Raw genomic sequence first — 17457 nt, forward strand, 5'->3', positions numbered from 1 at the left:
AAAAAAATAGTGTCTTCTACCTTAGGCTACAGTTACCATGGCATGGATGGGTGTTCTGCACAGACTATATGCCATGAAGGCAATGGGGCCCACATCTGATTTATTGAAGGGTATTTCCCTCAGCAAGTGCATCCTTGCTAATACTATATGCTTACAAAATAGTTACTGAATGAAATTTAGCCAGGCATGCCCAGAGTTTTGCAAGAGTTTTGTCTTTTAAACAATTTGTACTTTTATTGGTTTCAATGTCACTAATGTACATGCTTACCTACGGAAAGAGAAAAGCATTTAAGTTTCTTTGGTGAGTGTCTCAGGCTACAGGGTTCAATGCCTGTGTGTTCACTTATTCTGGTGTTGCTATTCTTGTTTGATCTTGCATTGCAGTGTAGACTTTGTAGAAGGAATGCTTTCAGTCCCCTTCTTCTACTAAAAGCCTCATCCAAATGGTTTTGGGTAAGTAAATATGACCAGGAAGCAGAACACGATAGCATTCTTCTATTCAATGCAATCAAAATACATGGAAAGCTAGAGGATGTCAGCTTATACTCAGGACTAGTTTTGACACTGAAATATTTGAACCAAATTTCCTTCATAACTTTTCTAATGCAGGTCTATTACTCACTGTATTAAAAGATTTAATTTCAATGCTCATGAAGAAAAACACCATGCTACAAGAACCATTTTCAAACGAAAGCCATTGTTTCTTTTCTCCTTTATACACTTCTGGCAGACATACACAGCTATATATTTTTTTTAAATCTCAGAAATTAAATGCTGGATAATCTGCTACCCAATGAGCTGTGATTTCAAAGGTTATCACTTTTTTGGACACAAATAAGGCAATTTTAATAGTGTTTAAGATGTCAGGGTAGAAGGCTAATAAGCAGGTCACCTACCCACCCCCCCAAACATCATGGTGGGAACTGAACTCAGGGCCTCATACACTGTAAGCACATGTCTACTACACAGATATATCCCCAGCTCAAGATAACTTCAAAGGGATTAGAAATAAGTTTTGGTAAACAACACTGATACATTATCTACCATTGAGTTGGGAAAATTATTTAACCCTTTCTCTTTTTCTTCATATGCAAGGGGAACAATCAGGAGATCTGCTGCAAAGGTGCTGTGGAAAAATGCTTTTGTACACTGATTTAATAAAACGTTGATTGGCCAGTAGCCAGGTAGGTAGTATAGGCAGGATAAGCAGACAAGGAGAATTCTAGGAAGAGGGAGGCTGAGTCAGGAGACGCTAGCCCACCGTCCAAGGGGCAGCATGTAATGGCACACAGGTAAAGCCACGGAACACGTGGTGATGTATAGATTAACAGAAATGAGGTGAGTGTAAGAGCTAGTCAGTAGTAAGCCTGAGCTAAAGGCTGAGCAGTTTTAATTAATATAAGCCTCTGTGTGTTTGCTTGGGTCTGAGCAGCTGTGGACCAGGTGGGACACAGGAAAACTTTCAGTTACACAAAGGATAAATTTTTTTAAATAATTTATTTATTTTTATTTGCATTGGTGTTTTGCCTGTATGTATGTATATATGAAGATGTCAGATCTTGGAGTTATAGACAGTTGTTAGAAGCTGTGTGGGTGCTGGGCATTGAACCCGGGTCCTCCAGAAGAGCAGTCAGTGTGCTCTTAACTGCTAAGCCATTGCCCCAGCCCCTGCATAGGGTATATTTTAAAACAAGGATAATTAAATACATCATTACACTCAATCTTTCAGCTATTATGAGTTGGATGTGGTGGCATATGCCTATACTTCCAGCATTCAAGGGGCTGAGGACATAGGGACTCAGTCTGGGTTATACAATAAGATGCTGACTCAAGAAAAAAAAGAGGGGAGAGGAGGAGGTTCTTTTTCAACTGAGGGAATATTTGTCAGTTCTGTATTCACTCCTCCATCCTTCCCCACCCATCCATTCTGAGAGGCAGTTTGTACAGTGGTTAGGATTGCAAGCCCAAGGAGACAAGCTCAGTTCTTGCTTCTCTGTCACCTTGGACAACACTCAACACACTTCACCTGGCTTTCCTTCTCAGGAAAATAAAGCAAGTCTCATAAAGCTCATGTGAGAATTAAGTCAGTGTGTCTCTCGGTATGCACTCAGTAAGTTACTGTGATGGGAATCTGTATGAGATAAAAAGAATGTTATATGCTTTGGCATATTTTTAGTTACTTAAAAAGCAAAGAACTTAAGGATATATAGGAAAGCTAGGAACAGAGTTGCTTACTAGCTTTATGTATCAACAAAGTAAAGATATATTAAAATTAAGTATTTGGAGGGCTGGAGAGATGGTTCAGTGGTTAGAAGCATGGGCTGCTCTTGTAGAGGACCCAAATTTGGTTCTCAGGACCCACATTAGGCAGTTCGTAATCACTTGTAACTCCAGCCCCAGTGAATACAGCACCTCTGCCATCCAGAGGCCCTTGAACTCACATGCACAGCTCCCCCACCCCAACCTCCCTAACAAGTATTAAAAAAAATGCCCATATATTAAAACATAAAATGAAATGTTTAGAAGAGGCACAGGAAGGCCTGAGGAGGTTATGATCACAGTAGAGAGCTGGCAGCATGGGTCAGAACTGTACAAGGGCCTGATGTGAGTGTAGTTACCCGAGAGAGAACAAGCTGGCTTCCGATTTCCAAAAGTATGCTAGACAGACCAGAGTAAGAATGATGGAGGCACTGGAGAGGCAGGGAGGGGTATCTGTCCACCTGTCTGAATCAGAGATGGAGGACAAAGCCAAAAGAAGGCTAAATCTAAAACAAACTGAATCTCAATGGTGTGTGTGTGTGTGTGTGTGTGTGTGTGTGTGTGTGTGTGTGCGCAAATTCAGGCAGAAACAGGAGTTGGATTTCTTTGAAAAATACTTCTTATAAATATTTGACTGTGGAACTTTAAAATATTTTATACTATTAGATAAAATAGTAATTAAAATAAAGATGTCACTGAAAAGCAAAACTAATGGAACTATAGACTCAACTATTTACAGGTGGAAAATACTTTTATTTACTTTCAGCATAGAAAAATGTATCTTCCCAGTGAAATATTTTCCATGTGCAAAATAAACAGGAAAAGGGAAAAAATTCTTTTAATGGTTATTTTTACTGGCAGTCACAACGGTATTGAGATTTTGAGACTGCTGCTAGTATTATCATCTAAAATAAAAATCCCCATGCCCTTGAGATGGAACACCTTTAATGTCATTCAAAAACAGACACATTAAAACAGAAGAAGGAAAGCCTGCAGAATGATATTCTGAATCTGAGCTAGAACTATCACACCATCTACCAGGAACAAACAGAGAAGAAAAGAAAAATCCTAATCGTTTTGTTTCCTTGAAAAGACCCAGGAACAAACCAGTGCCCTGACAACCAAAACTGTTTCCACAGAAATAGAGCAATGTGAGCAGTAAATGGACACTCTGGAGTCAACGGAAACATCTGCCCCAAGTGGGTCCACGGGAGCAACACTAGGATAACACCTGATGGACAGAAACACACCAGCTGTGTCTAAAGCAACACACCCACCACTGCAAATGGAAGCTAAGGGCCAGACAAGCATCCATCAGGCTTTCTCCACATCATCTGTACCATACAATATTCAAGCAGTGGGAGAAATTCTTAACAGAAGTAGTCCTACACGGAAAAAACCCAGAACTAGAGAAATATCGTGGTTTTGTCATTTGTCATCAACTATGTGCAGTGATCACCATGGCCAAGGCAGCACACACACAGCCCAATGAATGACAATGTGTTGTATGTGTCCCTTTGTTAAACAGAATGACACAGAAGAGGAACCTGAGGGCCACTGGCTCACTGATCTGAACACCAGTTACAAGAGCTCAGGGGACAGAGGAGCACACTGAATGACACAGAAAAGGCTCCTCAGAGATGGGGCTATTTACAAGACAGCCAACTTGACTTCCATTTGTCTTGTGCACTCAGACTTTCTTTACCAAGTTCATGCCAAAGGGCAGGAAACAGAAATCAGTGAGCTCTTTCCAAAACCTTCTTAGTTTTAGGTCCAACTTGACATCTTCAACAAAACAATTCAAAGAAAACAGGACATGTATGGAAGGAGAACTCATATATACATATAAGGAAATTAAAGACATTAAAGAATGCAATCATCAAGGAAATGTGTGAATGGGATGTCTATTCACACATGTTAATTACTGTTACAGTTAAAGTAAGTGCGATGTTACTGTGACTTTCTGTCAAATAATCTGATCAGTACATGGACTAAGGCACTGAACACCAAGGAAGTACAAATGGCCACGACATGAAAATGTGTTTAACATCTTTAGCCATCCGAAAAATGTAAATCAAAACTTCCCTGAAATTCCAGCTTACTCCAGTCAGAACGGCTGTCAGGAAGAGACCAGATGACAACTAGTGCTGGAAAGGATGGCGGAGAGAGGAGGAGAGTCCTAATACATTATTGGTGGAAATATAAATCAGCACAGCCACTATGGAAATCATTATGGAGGTTCCTCAAAAAAGGAAAAACAGATGAACCCAGCTATAGCACTCCTGTGTACATAGACCAAGGAATCCAAGTCAGCACACCACAGGATACATATACTCCTAAGCTTATTGAAGTATTATCCACAAAAGTCAAATGATGCATCCACCAAATGAATGTAGAAAATATGGTACACAGGCACAGTGGGGTTTTAATAAAGGATAAAATGATACCAATACAGAAAAATAGGGCTAGGAAGCACCCCCCCCAAAGCATAAATATTCAAAGGGGTAAACAGCATATAAGTGTCTCATTGGTGGAATCTATATTTTAAAGACATGAAAGTAGGAGCAAGTTCATTGGGAAGAATGAGGTGACCAGAAAGAAGTGGTCTGGAGTGATAACAGGAAGGTGATGTGACTGAATACAAAGTTCATGATACACATGTACAGAATGTCCCTAGAAAACTCATGGTTTTATAAAATGAATATATGCTAATAAAAAGAGAGCTTCTTATTTTAGAGAAGTGGACTGACATGTTCAAGTTTAAAGCATATGACAGATAGGGTTTGCAGATGGTGAGAGTATACATGAACTGAACATGTATATTCATACTTGTCAATGAATTACTGTTACTGTTAGAGCAAATGTGATGCTGTATTAGGGCTCCTCTCTCCGCCATCCTTTCCAGCACTAGTTGTCATCTGGTCTCTTCCTGACAGCCGTTCTGACTGGAGTAAGCTGGAATTTCAGGGAAGTTTTGATTTACATTTTTCAGATGGCTAAAGATGTTGAACACATTTTGATGTGGTGGCCATTTCTTTTTCCTTGGTGAGTTTTGTTTGATTCATTAGCCTATGCACACATTGATACGTCTCTAAGACAGCTAGCTAATCGATTGATATGAGTTTTGCCTTTTCTTAGCATTTCTCTCTCTATAAGCATTTTTCATGATAATACACTAAAAATCACTTTTAGCCCAAGCAACATTTGATCTTTTGATCCTTAAGCTTACAAGTATGAAGTCACTATAGGTCCTTCCAGACTTAGTGAAATAGACAATTCACAGTTTTTAGGGACTAAATTTGAAATTCAATGAAGTTATCCATGAAGCCTGCCTGTGTCCTCTAGTTTGGGAGAATGCCCCATACTGTAATCTGCTGTTAAAAAAAAATTACGAAAATCTTTATCTGAGGTTTATTGTCCTTAGGAAGGAGAACACATAGTTTTCATTCTATCTTTCTAATTAGTAATTTAAGCATATGTTCAGCATTTAACTCTAAATGTTTGCCTTTTCCCCAAGCTCTAATACAGCTGTCCAAGATTTGAATGCCAGAAAACATTTAAATATCAACATCTGTTGAATTATGTTAATTTAGTGTAATATAATTGGGCATGAGTTGGAGTTGATCGGAAATATATGAAATAAACAGAGGTAAATTCCCATCTGTAACCTGGTACACAAACAAAATCAATATGGAATGACAAAAGTATTTATTCCCAAAGAGAAAAAGTAGGAGGAAAAAAATTCCGTATATAAAAACATTTGATTCAAAAACAAACCAACAACTATGTAAACAAATTTTATATTATTTTTAAATTTATTTTGCATTGATCTCATAACTGAAAAATGGCCAAAATGGTAATTAAGTGCTTAATATCTGACTTTTATATTATTAAATAAAGTACTTTAATTACAGGTACGTGAGCATTAAAATTTCCACTGAAGGATAACTTCTGTTCTACTGTGATCAAGTTTGATCTGATTTAGATTCACACACATAAAACAGTATTGAAAACTGCGTGGATTGTTCCATATGGCGGAACTTTAGGAGGTGGGATAGGAAATGAACTTGTCCACAGGCTGGTACTCCTCTTTGACAGTTGACTGACACATTGACTTTATCCTGGCTTGTTTATTCTGGAGACCGTGAGAGACAAACCATCAAACAGCAACATTCCAGTGACTCCCATTAATGACCTAGGGCTGCTGTTTGTTTGGGGAAGTATTTCGGCACAGGCACACAGTGCATCGCATCCCAAATGCTCTGTAATGAAGTTACAACCCAGGCTGAGCAGAGACACAAGCTGTCGTGAGTCAGCTCTGCAGGTGCACCTTAATCATTTCCTCGGGGACCCATCCCTGGGAGCTAAAGGTTAGATCTGTGTCCGTGCCCACTTAATCACTGGGCCAATTTGCAGAGTGCCAACTGTGAAACAGACACCTGTCCTTAAGGAGATGGACTTCAGACCACACATTTATTTCAGTTAAGGGTCGCTGGAACAGCTCACACATGCTAACAATTTTCTGTCATTAGTGACCATAGTCACATCCAACCGCCATCCTTGGGGACAGAGCTTGTGCACATGTCTAGGCATTTGAAAACATCTAGTTCATCTGTGGGAAAAAGAGGTTACTACGTGATCAGAGCTACACTAAGAGAGAATGGATTTTTAGAATTTTATTTACTATACATGGATAAAGAAGGTTTTTCCAGTTGGTAAACTCTCTCATTCTCTGTGGGTCCCTCATATCCAACAGAAAAGCAACAGCTCAAAATTTATATTGGCTAGTGACTAATTTATTTGGTATAATCATAACTTAAAATAACTCTCTCCAGTCATTCATTTAAAATCTTGGCAAGGAAGGTTAGAATTTCAGGATGCCAAAGGACAGGAGCCACGAGCACTGGCAATTTGTGCACAGTGTGGTTTTATAAAATACAGTAATTTGGTCGTAGAGTGTAGAATGGGAAAATTAAACCCCTTAAAAGCCATTTTATGTCACTTATGTGGGAAGTTTCCAATTATTCTGCTCTAACTATCTCTAGCCCTCGAAGTTATTCAAATGTTCTTCTTAATTAGGACACATATATAATTAAATGTATTCCAATTAAACAAATATGGAATGCATACATTCTAATTAAAGTGAACATGTGAATATGTTCTATTAGCTTGGCCACGCACACATAAGAATGAATGGGAATCACTTCAAGAGGCTCTTCCCTCGGAAGGGTTGAGCAAAGCTGTTCACAACAAATGAAGTCTTCCCTAGTTCTGAATTTTGGAAGAGAGGTTATAAAGGACTATAACATTTTAAAGTCAGCATTTAAAGGTAGTCCCCAGTCACTCTTTGGACATATAAAATGTCAACCAGCAAAACTTACTTTAAAAATACGGTATTAAATGATTACAGCTCCAATGTGACAAGGACAGGTCTGTTTAAAATGCTAATACTCTAGAAGACAGGTGGTGTCTCCGTTGACATAGTGAGTGCACCATTTGGCTTTGCTGATATATGGAATCTTGGGGACGTGTCTGTGAAAGGCAACGGCACACACACACATTCCATATCCTTATGCAGTTTCTAATGAACAGTCCTCTTCCCATTTATTAACAGCTGCTCAGAGATGTAGTCCTTAATACTTTCATTTATTTTTGGCAAAGCTGCAAAATGACAAATAGTTTTGTATCTGTTGCAAATTAGGTCTCCTTTCCAAACGACAAATGACAGCATGGGGAAGACTGAGCACACTGAATCCTTGAACATCTTTGGATCTTTAGAAGATCAAATAAAAAGACGCTGTAATTCTGTCACATCTGTGACAAAAAATGGTAACAGGCGTCAGCACCTGGAAATGAATGCATTCCACAGTGGTGCAAGCAGGGATGCTCTTTTTATTTTGATGGGAGGAGGAAGACATGAATTAGTGTACGAACCCCTCTTATAGAAATAGGAATATATGACAGGGTCTACTGTTTCTCAGATTAAATCTACTGTCTTCTATTTTAGTAGATCTTTGTTTTAATCTCACCGGGTAAGAGGATAGAAAAAAAAAATCCACTTTCTCCTCATATGAGTAGATAATGTAAGAAAATAGAGCACATAGTATGCAATGGTCATTAAATCCTGTGACATGAAGTAAATGAAAAATACACTTTTAGGAATGAAGTGAAAAGATATGGAAATTAACAGAATTTAATACTATCACCAAAAACATATCTTTACTTGATTTGAAATAATACGTCAAAGTATTAGAAAGTCTGCCTAGGTGCATCTTACTAGTGCCTGCTAAAACCAAACTTTCTAAGAGTCTGGTAAGGAAGAAGGGACAATCCTGTCACCACCAAAGCCTCCAGGGACAAAGGAAAACATCTTGATGGGAATAACTGAGTTGAGCCACCACGAGCTCTCCAGTTGTTCGTGGATTCTCATGTAGAAAACACCAGTCATTAGTGCCAACTCTGGGGTGGGAACAAGCTTCCCAGGATGACACATGACTGAGTATCAGGCATCCCTTCATGTATGGCAAACTGGCTTTCAATTTGGGAGGGTGATACTGACGTTTCTGACACTAGACCAAAGCTTTTACAGAATTATGAAAATACTTAATTGTAACTTTAAATGAGGGATGATGTGGGGAAAGTTTTTTTTTAAGAAGAAAACTTTAAGAATTGCTTAAACTTTAAGAAGCAAAAATCCATTACTTGAATGCTGAAATACAAGACTGTAATAGGCAGAGCATTTCCCCACTGGTGGAGCACTGACAGGTCCCTCCCCTTTGCAGTTACCAGGGGCAGACACACCCTTAGATGAGGAAAGATTGGCTGAACTGCCCTCTGGCAATAGGATGTCTTTGACCCAACTGGACACATGTCCCCGAGGTATGTAACCTTGAGTGGCTGCCTCTTAGGATCCCTCAGCTGTGACTCAAGTGTGGCATGGGACTCTATCTGCCTTAGGCACCTTTCCTGAGCCTTGGGGATAGGCTCAAAATAAATGCTTCTGCTTTGTCTCTTGCTGTCTATTCATAAGCAATAAACTCCTTCACATAACATGCTCTGTCTCACTGGCTACAGGTAAGGTGGTACCCATGCCAAAGGTATATAATTCTGAAATAGGCTGAGCACAATGTAGATGCTGTTCCCATTTCTTCTAAAAGTCATGAAGGAGTTGGGCAAGGTGGTGTCTGCCTGTCACTCAGCACTTTGGAGGCTGAAGCAAGATGGCTCTGAGTTCCAGGACAGTCTTGGCCACTTGCTAAGCTCCTAGCTCACAACAACCACCAAACAAAAATGCTCAGGTGCAATGCCCGAGGACTTAGCTTTGTTCTCACTTTGACGGACAAATTACTCAACATCAGGTCTGATAATGAGTAAAATCTGAAAGTGATAAGTAGTTCCAAAAGTAACACTTAAATGTGTTTTTATTCAATTAATGTTTTAAAAGAATTTTTGTTTTCTTAAGTCTTATATTTTTTAATGATTTTGAGGTATGTAAAAATGATCAAATGGCACAAAAAACTCTTGCTACTCATTGAACATTAGATAAGGAAAAAGTACAACAAAATTAAGATGAAAGTTCATGATAGGAAATGGACAGTAACCACTGAAGCACTGGAAGAATGGATGGAACACAGCACTCCCTTGTGAAGGCTGGGAGAGTGTACCTAGAATCCAAGCTACACAGTGAGGAAGGAGACTCTGCACCCAGGAGCTTGAGGTCTGCTTGGGCAACAAGTGTGACTGTCTCCAAAAACAAACAACACCCTCTACCCCAAAGGAAATCAAAGTCCATGTGATGGCCATAAGACACAATGAATGAGAAGAATCAACAGAGACAAGCAACATGGAAAACACTGGAAGCATGTGCAGCTTCAATCAAGGTAGGGTAAAATCCTGAGAAAACATCAATGAGCACCTGAGGGTGATGCTGTGAGCAAACATTTCACATTAGTCACTGCTGGAACACATCTGCTTTATGATAGGGCTCTCTGAGAAATAACAAAAAGCAAGAAACTGACAGATTAGAGGAACAACATCAGCTATACTGACAATCAGTGAATCTATAATTTCATTCCCGGTAAGTGTAGGAGCTAATGCAGCCTGTTATTTTATTAATAACCACTGGGACGGAAAAGGATGACATATTATGACCAGCACTGCTGATGAAAGCAAGCAGGGCAGAGATGCAAGAGGCCCTGAGGCAAGGTAAGAGATCCAGAGAAGTCCCACACTCCGATGAGCATGCAGACACACAGGACAGTTCACAGAAAGTCCCACACTCTGATGAACATGCAGCACATGGGACAGTTCACAGGACACAGGAAAATCTTACAGAAATGACTCAAGCCAGGAGTGCCGCTTCATGCCAGAAATCCCATCATTCAAGTGTCTGAGGTAGGGGGATCATTGAGAGTTTGAGGGCAGCCTCCACTACAGTGTGAGACCCTCTCTAGAGCAAGTAACTGAAATTCTCAAAATGGGGTGTGCTTAAGGAGATCTTAAATATTGTCTCTTTCATCTCTTTGTATGCTAGACACGAGTACTGCTATACTCATTAATGTAAAGAGTACAGAACATCAAAGTGAGTGAGGCAAAGGGAAAGGCAAGAGCATAAAGCAGATACCCAGAAACCTACCACTGAAATGTCCTGTAGTTAGCAGCAATGGTAAATATACAACTAAATCTCTTCTAGGAAGATTCTTAAAATTCCCCCAAGGTGCCCGGGGGAGTTGTGCTACACTCCACAGCACTTGGCTGTGTGCTCAGAGCATCTGTGAACAATGGCAGCTTTAAGAGTGTGCTACAGTCAGATGCTTCAGCATCTCAGCCTTGACTCACTACAGCAGACCACCTGTGAGCTTACGCTTCTGCACTCGCTTGGATATTCTGGGAGTAAATGGTCCCCCAATGCAATGACTCAGTGCATCGCAGTTCTCTTCTCTAACCTTTATGTTTTTCCCCAAGTTGAAAAAGGCAAGTGCAGTCACTCATCCAAAAGGGTTAAGAAAAGTCAAGACAATATTAAAATACTAAGAAAGAAAATGGGTTTCAGGAGAGGACTGTAGAATAATATATATGAACTGGAAGGTGAAGATTTTCATGTTGCATTAATAAGATTTAGAACACAATTGAAGCTTCCGTCTTTATTCACCTTTCCAAGTTGCCCTATGTCTAACACAGCCCATGGCACTAGAGCAGAAAGAACACATAGCACAGCCACTAATAAAGACAAAGAGGAAATATGGGATGATGGTTAAAAAGAGTGGTCTGGAAATCAGAGTATAGCAGTTTTAAAAAATCATTTAAAGATTTGGGTTATAATACTGAGAGACTTGCCCAGCAGTGTTCCAAGAAGATAGCTTACATTTGTATTTATACCTGTTGCATGGTTGTGTAGGTAAGATAACTGTGTATTTCTAACACGGACATGTCATATATGTATGTGAGAGATAGAAAGGGATGGAAGAGGGGGGAAGGGAGAGTGAGAAGGAGGGGCTTAAAAATGGAGAACTAACAGTTTTCCAATGCCCAAATAATAGAAGCAATGAAATTACTAAAACCTGAAGGATGGTTTGGCGGGGGGGGGGGGGGGGGGGGGGGGGGGGGAGATATATGAAAATTCTGAGGAAAAATGACCTCTAAAGCAGAGTTCAACTCTCAGGAAAACTGAGCAATATGAGAAAACCATGAAGGGATGTGCAGACACACAAAACCTCTGATTTAACAACTCGCTTTCTTTCCCTGAGAACTCAAGGAAAATAATGACATGGGACCCGAAGAACAGAACTCTATGGGAGACAGGTGAAGGAAGTCTGCTGGGGGCCAAAGAAGAATAAGGATGCTGCAGATGCCACACATCAGGCCAGGCAGACAGTACAGAACATAACTGAAAATGGATAATCGAGGGATGCCACCAGGAAAACAACCCAGGAGTTACAATTCCAGGGAGAGATTATTGATGAATTAGGGCTAAAAAATAGGAAATAAAGCAAATGGCAAGCAGAACCATGATCTCCCCAAGTAAAAGCTATATACAAATGGCTAACAGCTTCATGTATAGTCTCTTAATGACAACAGATATTCAGTGTGGGAGGAAAAGATAAAGAACCAGGCATGGGTATGTATGCAGGAGGTGGGAATCATAGCAAATGAAAAGTCAATATGTAGTATTAATTGAAAACTCTAAAGATGTGGTCGTGTTACTGAGCAACATGGCTACAAAGGCCAAGAGCAAACAGAATAGCTAAGAGTTGAAGTGTTTGGAGACTAAATACAAAGAACAGGACAGGATGGCGATGGGCCCTTCTGCACTTTGTTTTTCTTACAGAGCATTTAATACTCTTAACTGTGTGTGAGAACAACATGATTGAAAAATACAATTCAGCAAGCATGTAGGAAACATACAGGTAACAAAGATAGTAACAATATAAGAGTTACAGGAGCCGGGGCTTGAGACCTTACAGGCACATTCCTCTATTCTATATAACAATGCTACAGAGTAGATGCTATTGCTTTTGCATTTTATATGTGGGAACAAGAGAAAAACTTCAATATTGGGTTGCAGTCAGGCATGCTAATCCCAGAACCAACACGTGAGTACATCTACTCCTTAGGTTCAACTTTCAACTCATTCTACAGCTATTCTAAGCAACAGTTGTAGCCATCATGGTGTTAGGAATGCTTGTGGTACAGTAAAGCAAAGGCATTGTACTTAAGAAGCTTAGAGCGAGGGGACACGGAGAAGACACATGAAGTGGCACAGAGGAGAGTGTCTGACGACAGTCCACAGGTCGCTTCTTACTACAGTGAGCAGAGATAGGAAAGCAATGAGGAGTCAGCAGCCTTCTTCCTCCTGTCCACACAGTGGTGCTGGGGGGTAGACCCTAGGGCCCAGTGATATTAAAGACAATCTACTGATGGGCTAAATCTCTCAATCAAGTCTTTTTCTTTTATCCCAGTCAGTGGAGTACCTTGCCATCCTCATGGGGTCTTGGGAAGAATCATTCTCAGGTCTGATAATGGTCTCATTTTGCATTTGTTCTTTTATAGATTAAGCTTTAGTTTTCTGAGAAATACTTATTCAGCCCAAGGTATGATGGTTAGTTTTGCCTCATCCAATCAGTTTACACTTTTTTTGTGGAACAGAAAGACTGAAAGAGAAAACTCTTCCAACTGTTGAGGCCAACTGCATTCTTCCTGTCTGGGATTATTATAAAAAGCCCGGTCCTCTTGGTCTTGACCCTTGCACTAGTTTCCTTTCCTGTTGTGCTGAATCTGCCAGCAAAAATAACCTAAAGGAAAAGGGTTTATTTGGATCACAAGTCCAGGTTACAGTCCATCAATACTGATAAATCAAGTCTATAAGAACCTGAAGCAACTAGTCACGTCATATCCAGTCAAGAGCAAAGAGCAATGAATTAATTAATGCATGCATGCTTGTGCTTAACTCATTTTCTTCTTCTTCATAAAGTTGAGGTTTAAACTCAAGGACAGGTATTATCCACTGTCAGCTGGGACTTCCCATATCAATTAACATAATCAAGACAATCACCATGCCCACTGGCCAACTACTCTCTTCCCAAGTGAGTCTAGACTGTGCTAAGTTAATCTGCCAGTCAATCTGATCAATATTCAGGCAAGAACGACAGAACCATTGGTATCTAAGTGGAAAGGAAATCTCCAGAAACAGCAGATGAACATTTGAAAACATACTGTCAAAAGTGAACTGTGGAAAATCCTCTGCGTTAGAAAGGAAGACAAAACAGAACACCTAGGTAACTTAAGATGAAAAAGACCCTAAAGGCATTTTTAGAAAAAGACTGTTTCCTTAAATTTTACCACCTTTAAAACAATATAACCCAAATGGTATCTTTGTCTTCATCACTGGGAACTCTGAAATGAGTCCTGATAAACAATACACAATTCACCAGGTTTCCTGGTTGCACAGAAGGGCACGAAGCCCATGGGATCGGAGAGACAGCCCCAAATGCTTACCTGCTGGCTGTTTTCACGGAGCAGTTCTTCTTGTGTCCCCTTTCTGCTCGGTTATCTCTCAGAAGCTGATGCTACACAAAGTGTCAAGACAAGTTGTAGAAACAAAAATATTTCCGTTATATTAGTTTGCAATGAGGAAAATACATTGTAATCAAAGAGACACTGGTATGCTCTGTTGTATGACTTTCTTGCCACTCCGATGCCACTGTCACTGGTGCAAAAACGCCAGCCAGGGGGCAATCAGTTCAGACAACTGCAGATCTCCCAGCCAGTAAGCACATGGCCTGGAGCTCCAAGACAGGGCTCAGGTGTGTCCCCTACTGCTGCAGTGAAAACACCCTCTTTTGTCTACAGCTTTGACTGTTAGGTTCGGATGCAATAGTTTTGAGGCCAATATGAAAGAGCTGATAATGTTTCTTATGTACATAATAGCCTGCAATAGCAGAAAATACACAGAGAATGTTCTCTAAAAAAATTACTGCCTTGGATGGATATATATATATATATCATATATATATACATATATATATATATATGGTTGTTTATATATATATACTTCCTCCAAATGTCTAGCTATCCATATCCCTTCATATTTGCTTTACCCCAAATTAACTAGAAATAAAGTAGATGAGAAAAAAAAACCCAGCCAATACGTTTCACCATGTGTTCACTCAAAGCATAGCTTAATTTACTTTTATACATAATTATGTATATGCAAGGCTAGGCTCAGAAATGCACACCTTACCAGAAATCAACCCAAGCAGAGAAAGAAGTTTTCCAGGTACTAACATGGGACAGGCTTGTGCTCCAGCAAGTCCTCAAACCTCTGCTTCAATGGCAGAGTCATCCATCAAACACAAACTGTGCAAGCTCAGGCAGAGTCCTATACTGTTCTAAGGTCTGGTCTCCACCCATAAACAGATGCTGGGGACACTGAACTGTCAGGCCATGGTGTTAAGGATGAACCAGGGAAATGCTTAGGCAGCACTGGGAGACTGGAACCCAAAGTGCTGAGGGCTTGATCTGGGAAGAGCAGTTGGGATGATGGCTATGGTTACAGAGCCTGGCTGTCTGTTTGTATGGCTGAGAGTACCAGTAACTTCTGATGAAGGGTAACTGTTAACTGTTCTGGAAAGTTCAAAACACCACTGAGGACTGAATGCTAATCTGGCCACTTTCTAGATGACCACACTTTGGTATCCAGGAATGTCCTAGCTACGTAAATTCCTCTTAAGCATTGACTTATTTCCTCTCAGATCACCAACATCCTAGTCCAGGCCATGGTTTTTCTCACTTGTCACAGCCTCCTAGATGGTGTCCCTCTCTGCAGCCTTGCTCTGACCCAATCCACTCTGAGCTATAGTCAATATGAGCTTTCTTAAATGAATCTAATTTTACTACGCTTGAAATAAAATTCAAAATCTTGTGTCAGGCCATCATGACCCTTCATAATTTGATCACATCTCTACATGAATAACTTGCTCTGCTCCCTCCTACCCACAGTCTAAAGTCTTTACCTCTATATATCTCAGCCATACTGAACATTTTACTTTGGGATATGGACCGTGCTCTTGCTCACAGTGGCTCTTTGCTTCAGTTTTTCAATTTATCAGCATCTCCAGGGCTTTGTACTATACTGGAACATTTATAGTGCTCAATAAATACTTGTTGAGTGAATAAATGAATGAACGAATAAATGAGGCAATGAAATAGGGCATGAGATTTGGTATATGATATGTAACTGAAGCCATACCTCATTATTGCTACTTATAGAAAACAGTGACTATTTATCTTAAGTCCATTAATCTAAAAGTGTTTCAATTTAGAAACACTTCATACCACGAAGGCTAAATTGGTTCTGAAAATAAAACAATTAATTGCTTTGGCATTTCTAAGTCTAGTGCCTTCATGTCTATATACAGACGAACATTTGCAACACAGAGCATCAATCTCCTTCTCTACTTAGATCCATGGTAGTTAATTAACTTCTCATCTTAAGACAGAAGTCCCTGGAACTATTCTCCTGGGGCTGGTATCAAAACAGTTCCAACACCTACAAGCTGCATTAAGACAAAGTTCTATAGCTCTGATTTGAAACTGCAACCATGATGACAGGCGGTACCAATCTGGTCTGGGAAGTTTCCAGCCCACCACCTGGATGAAGACAAAGGAGATGATACTGACTCTGAACTTGGTGTTCTATTCTTCTGAATACCCCAAAATTCATGGTTTGGATGGATATTGTATAAAAAAGACAATTACTGCAATAACGCACTTTATACACACAAAGACATGAAACTATCTCAGTTTACCAATAAAACCACAGATTTAAGTCAACAAAGATTTTGAAATGAAGTTCAGATAAAAAGGTTTAGATGCCTGGGCCATGAGCAAGTTAATGCATGAAGCACAGTGTTTGGAGAGCACTGAGAAGAATCTAGAGAAAGCCTGGAGTAGAACACACTTGTGTCTGAAGACTGAAAAGAGGCAGCAGACTGCAAACTCATAGTAAGGGCAGCTGCAAGGGCCACTCGCTTGCCCAGAGAAGATCTCCATTTTTAATAGGCTCTTCACTGCTTTGTAGGACTTCTATCAGTGTCACAGGTAAGGTCACTCTACTAGGGTTATGACTCAACAATGTCATGTTGGTTAAGAACAGTTTCTGGATATGGTGTGAAGTGCTCCAATCCTTACCTTCAGGATTTGAGATTGGGAGGCTCAGGCCAAACAAACAGAGGGCCAACTCCCTGATTAGCCACCTGCAGGTGTACATTAGAAAATAGCCCACACGAGGACAGCACCAAATGCAGCAACCATGCACACAAGCTTAGAGCTGATGGAGTCAACAAGGAAGACAAGAGAGGGTAGCTCATGGCTTTGATGTATACAGAATGGAACCCATCAAAAGGAAGATGCATGTCCCTCTGCACTGCGGATACAGACCAAGTGTACCTGGTCAGAAGCAGCTCTACTGACACACCCCTTTAGGAATGCCTGAAATATCTGAAAAGTCATTTCAAGTCTCCTTAGACTTGGCCTTTCAGGGTCCTCAACATTAAAGAGCAAATGGAGCACTATTTAAACCATGACCATACAATTAAACACACATACACACAAAACACACACAGAGACACACAATACACAGAAAAACAGACATACATAAATACACACATAGACACAGACAGTCGCAAACACACAGACACA

The 17457-nt window shown here is 40.1% G+C and overlaps 1 protein-coding gene across 8 annotated transcripts in view; it reads right to left on the reverse strand.

Annotated features, from left to right (window-relative positions):
* Positions 1 to 17457, reverse strand: part of Gpatch2 (G-patch domain containing 2) — a 146227-nt gene that overhangs the window by 17663 nt on the left and 111107 nt on the right. For all 8 annotated transcript variants that reach the window (XM_059280979.1, XM_059280987.1, XM_059280985.1 and 5 more), the window contains one exon: positions 14254 to 14324. In XM_059280979.1, coding sequence (XP_059136962.1) covers positions 14254 to 14324 — 71 coding nt within the window. The remainder of the gene's footprint in view (positions 1 to 14253; positions 14325 to 17457) is intronic.

Source organism: Peromyscus eremicus, chromosome 15 (genome assembly GCF_949786415.1).
Source record: "Peromyscus eremicus chromosome 15, PerEre_H2_v1, whole genome shotgun sequence".
In the NCBI taxonomy this organism is placed as follows: domain Eukaryota; kingdom Metazoa; phylum Chordata; class Mammalia; order Rodentia; family Cricetidae; genus Peromyscus; species Peromyscus eremicus.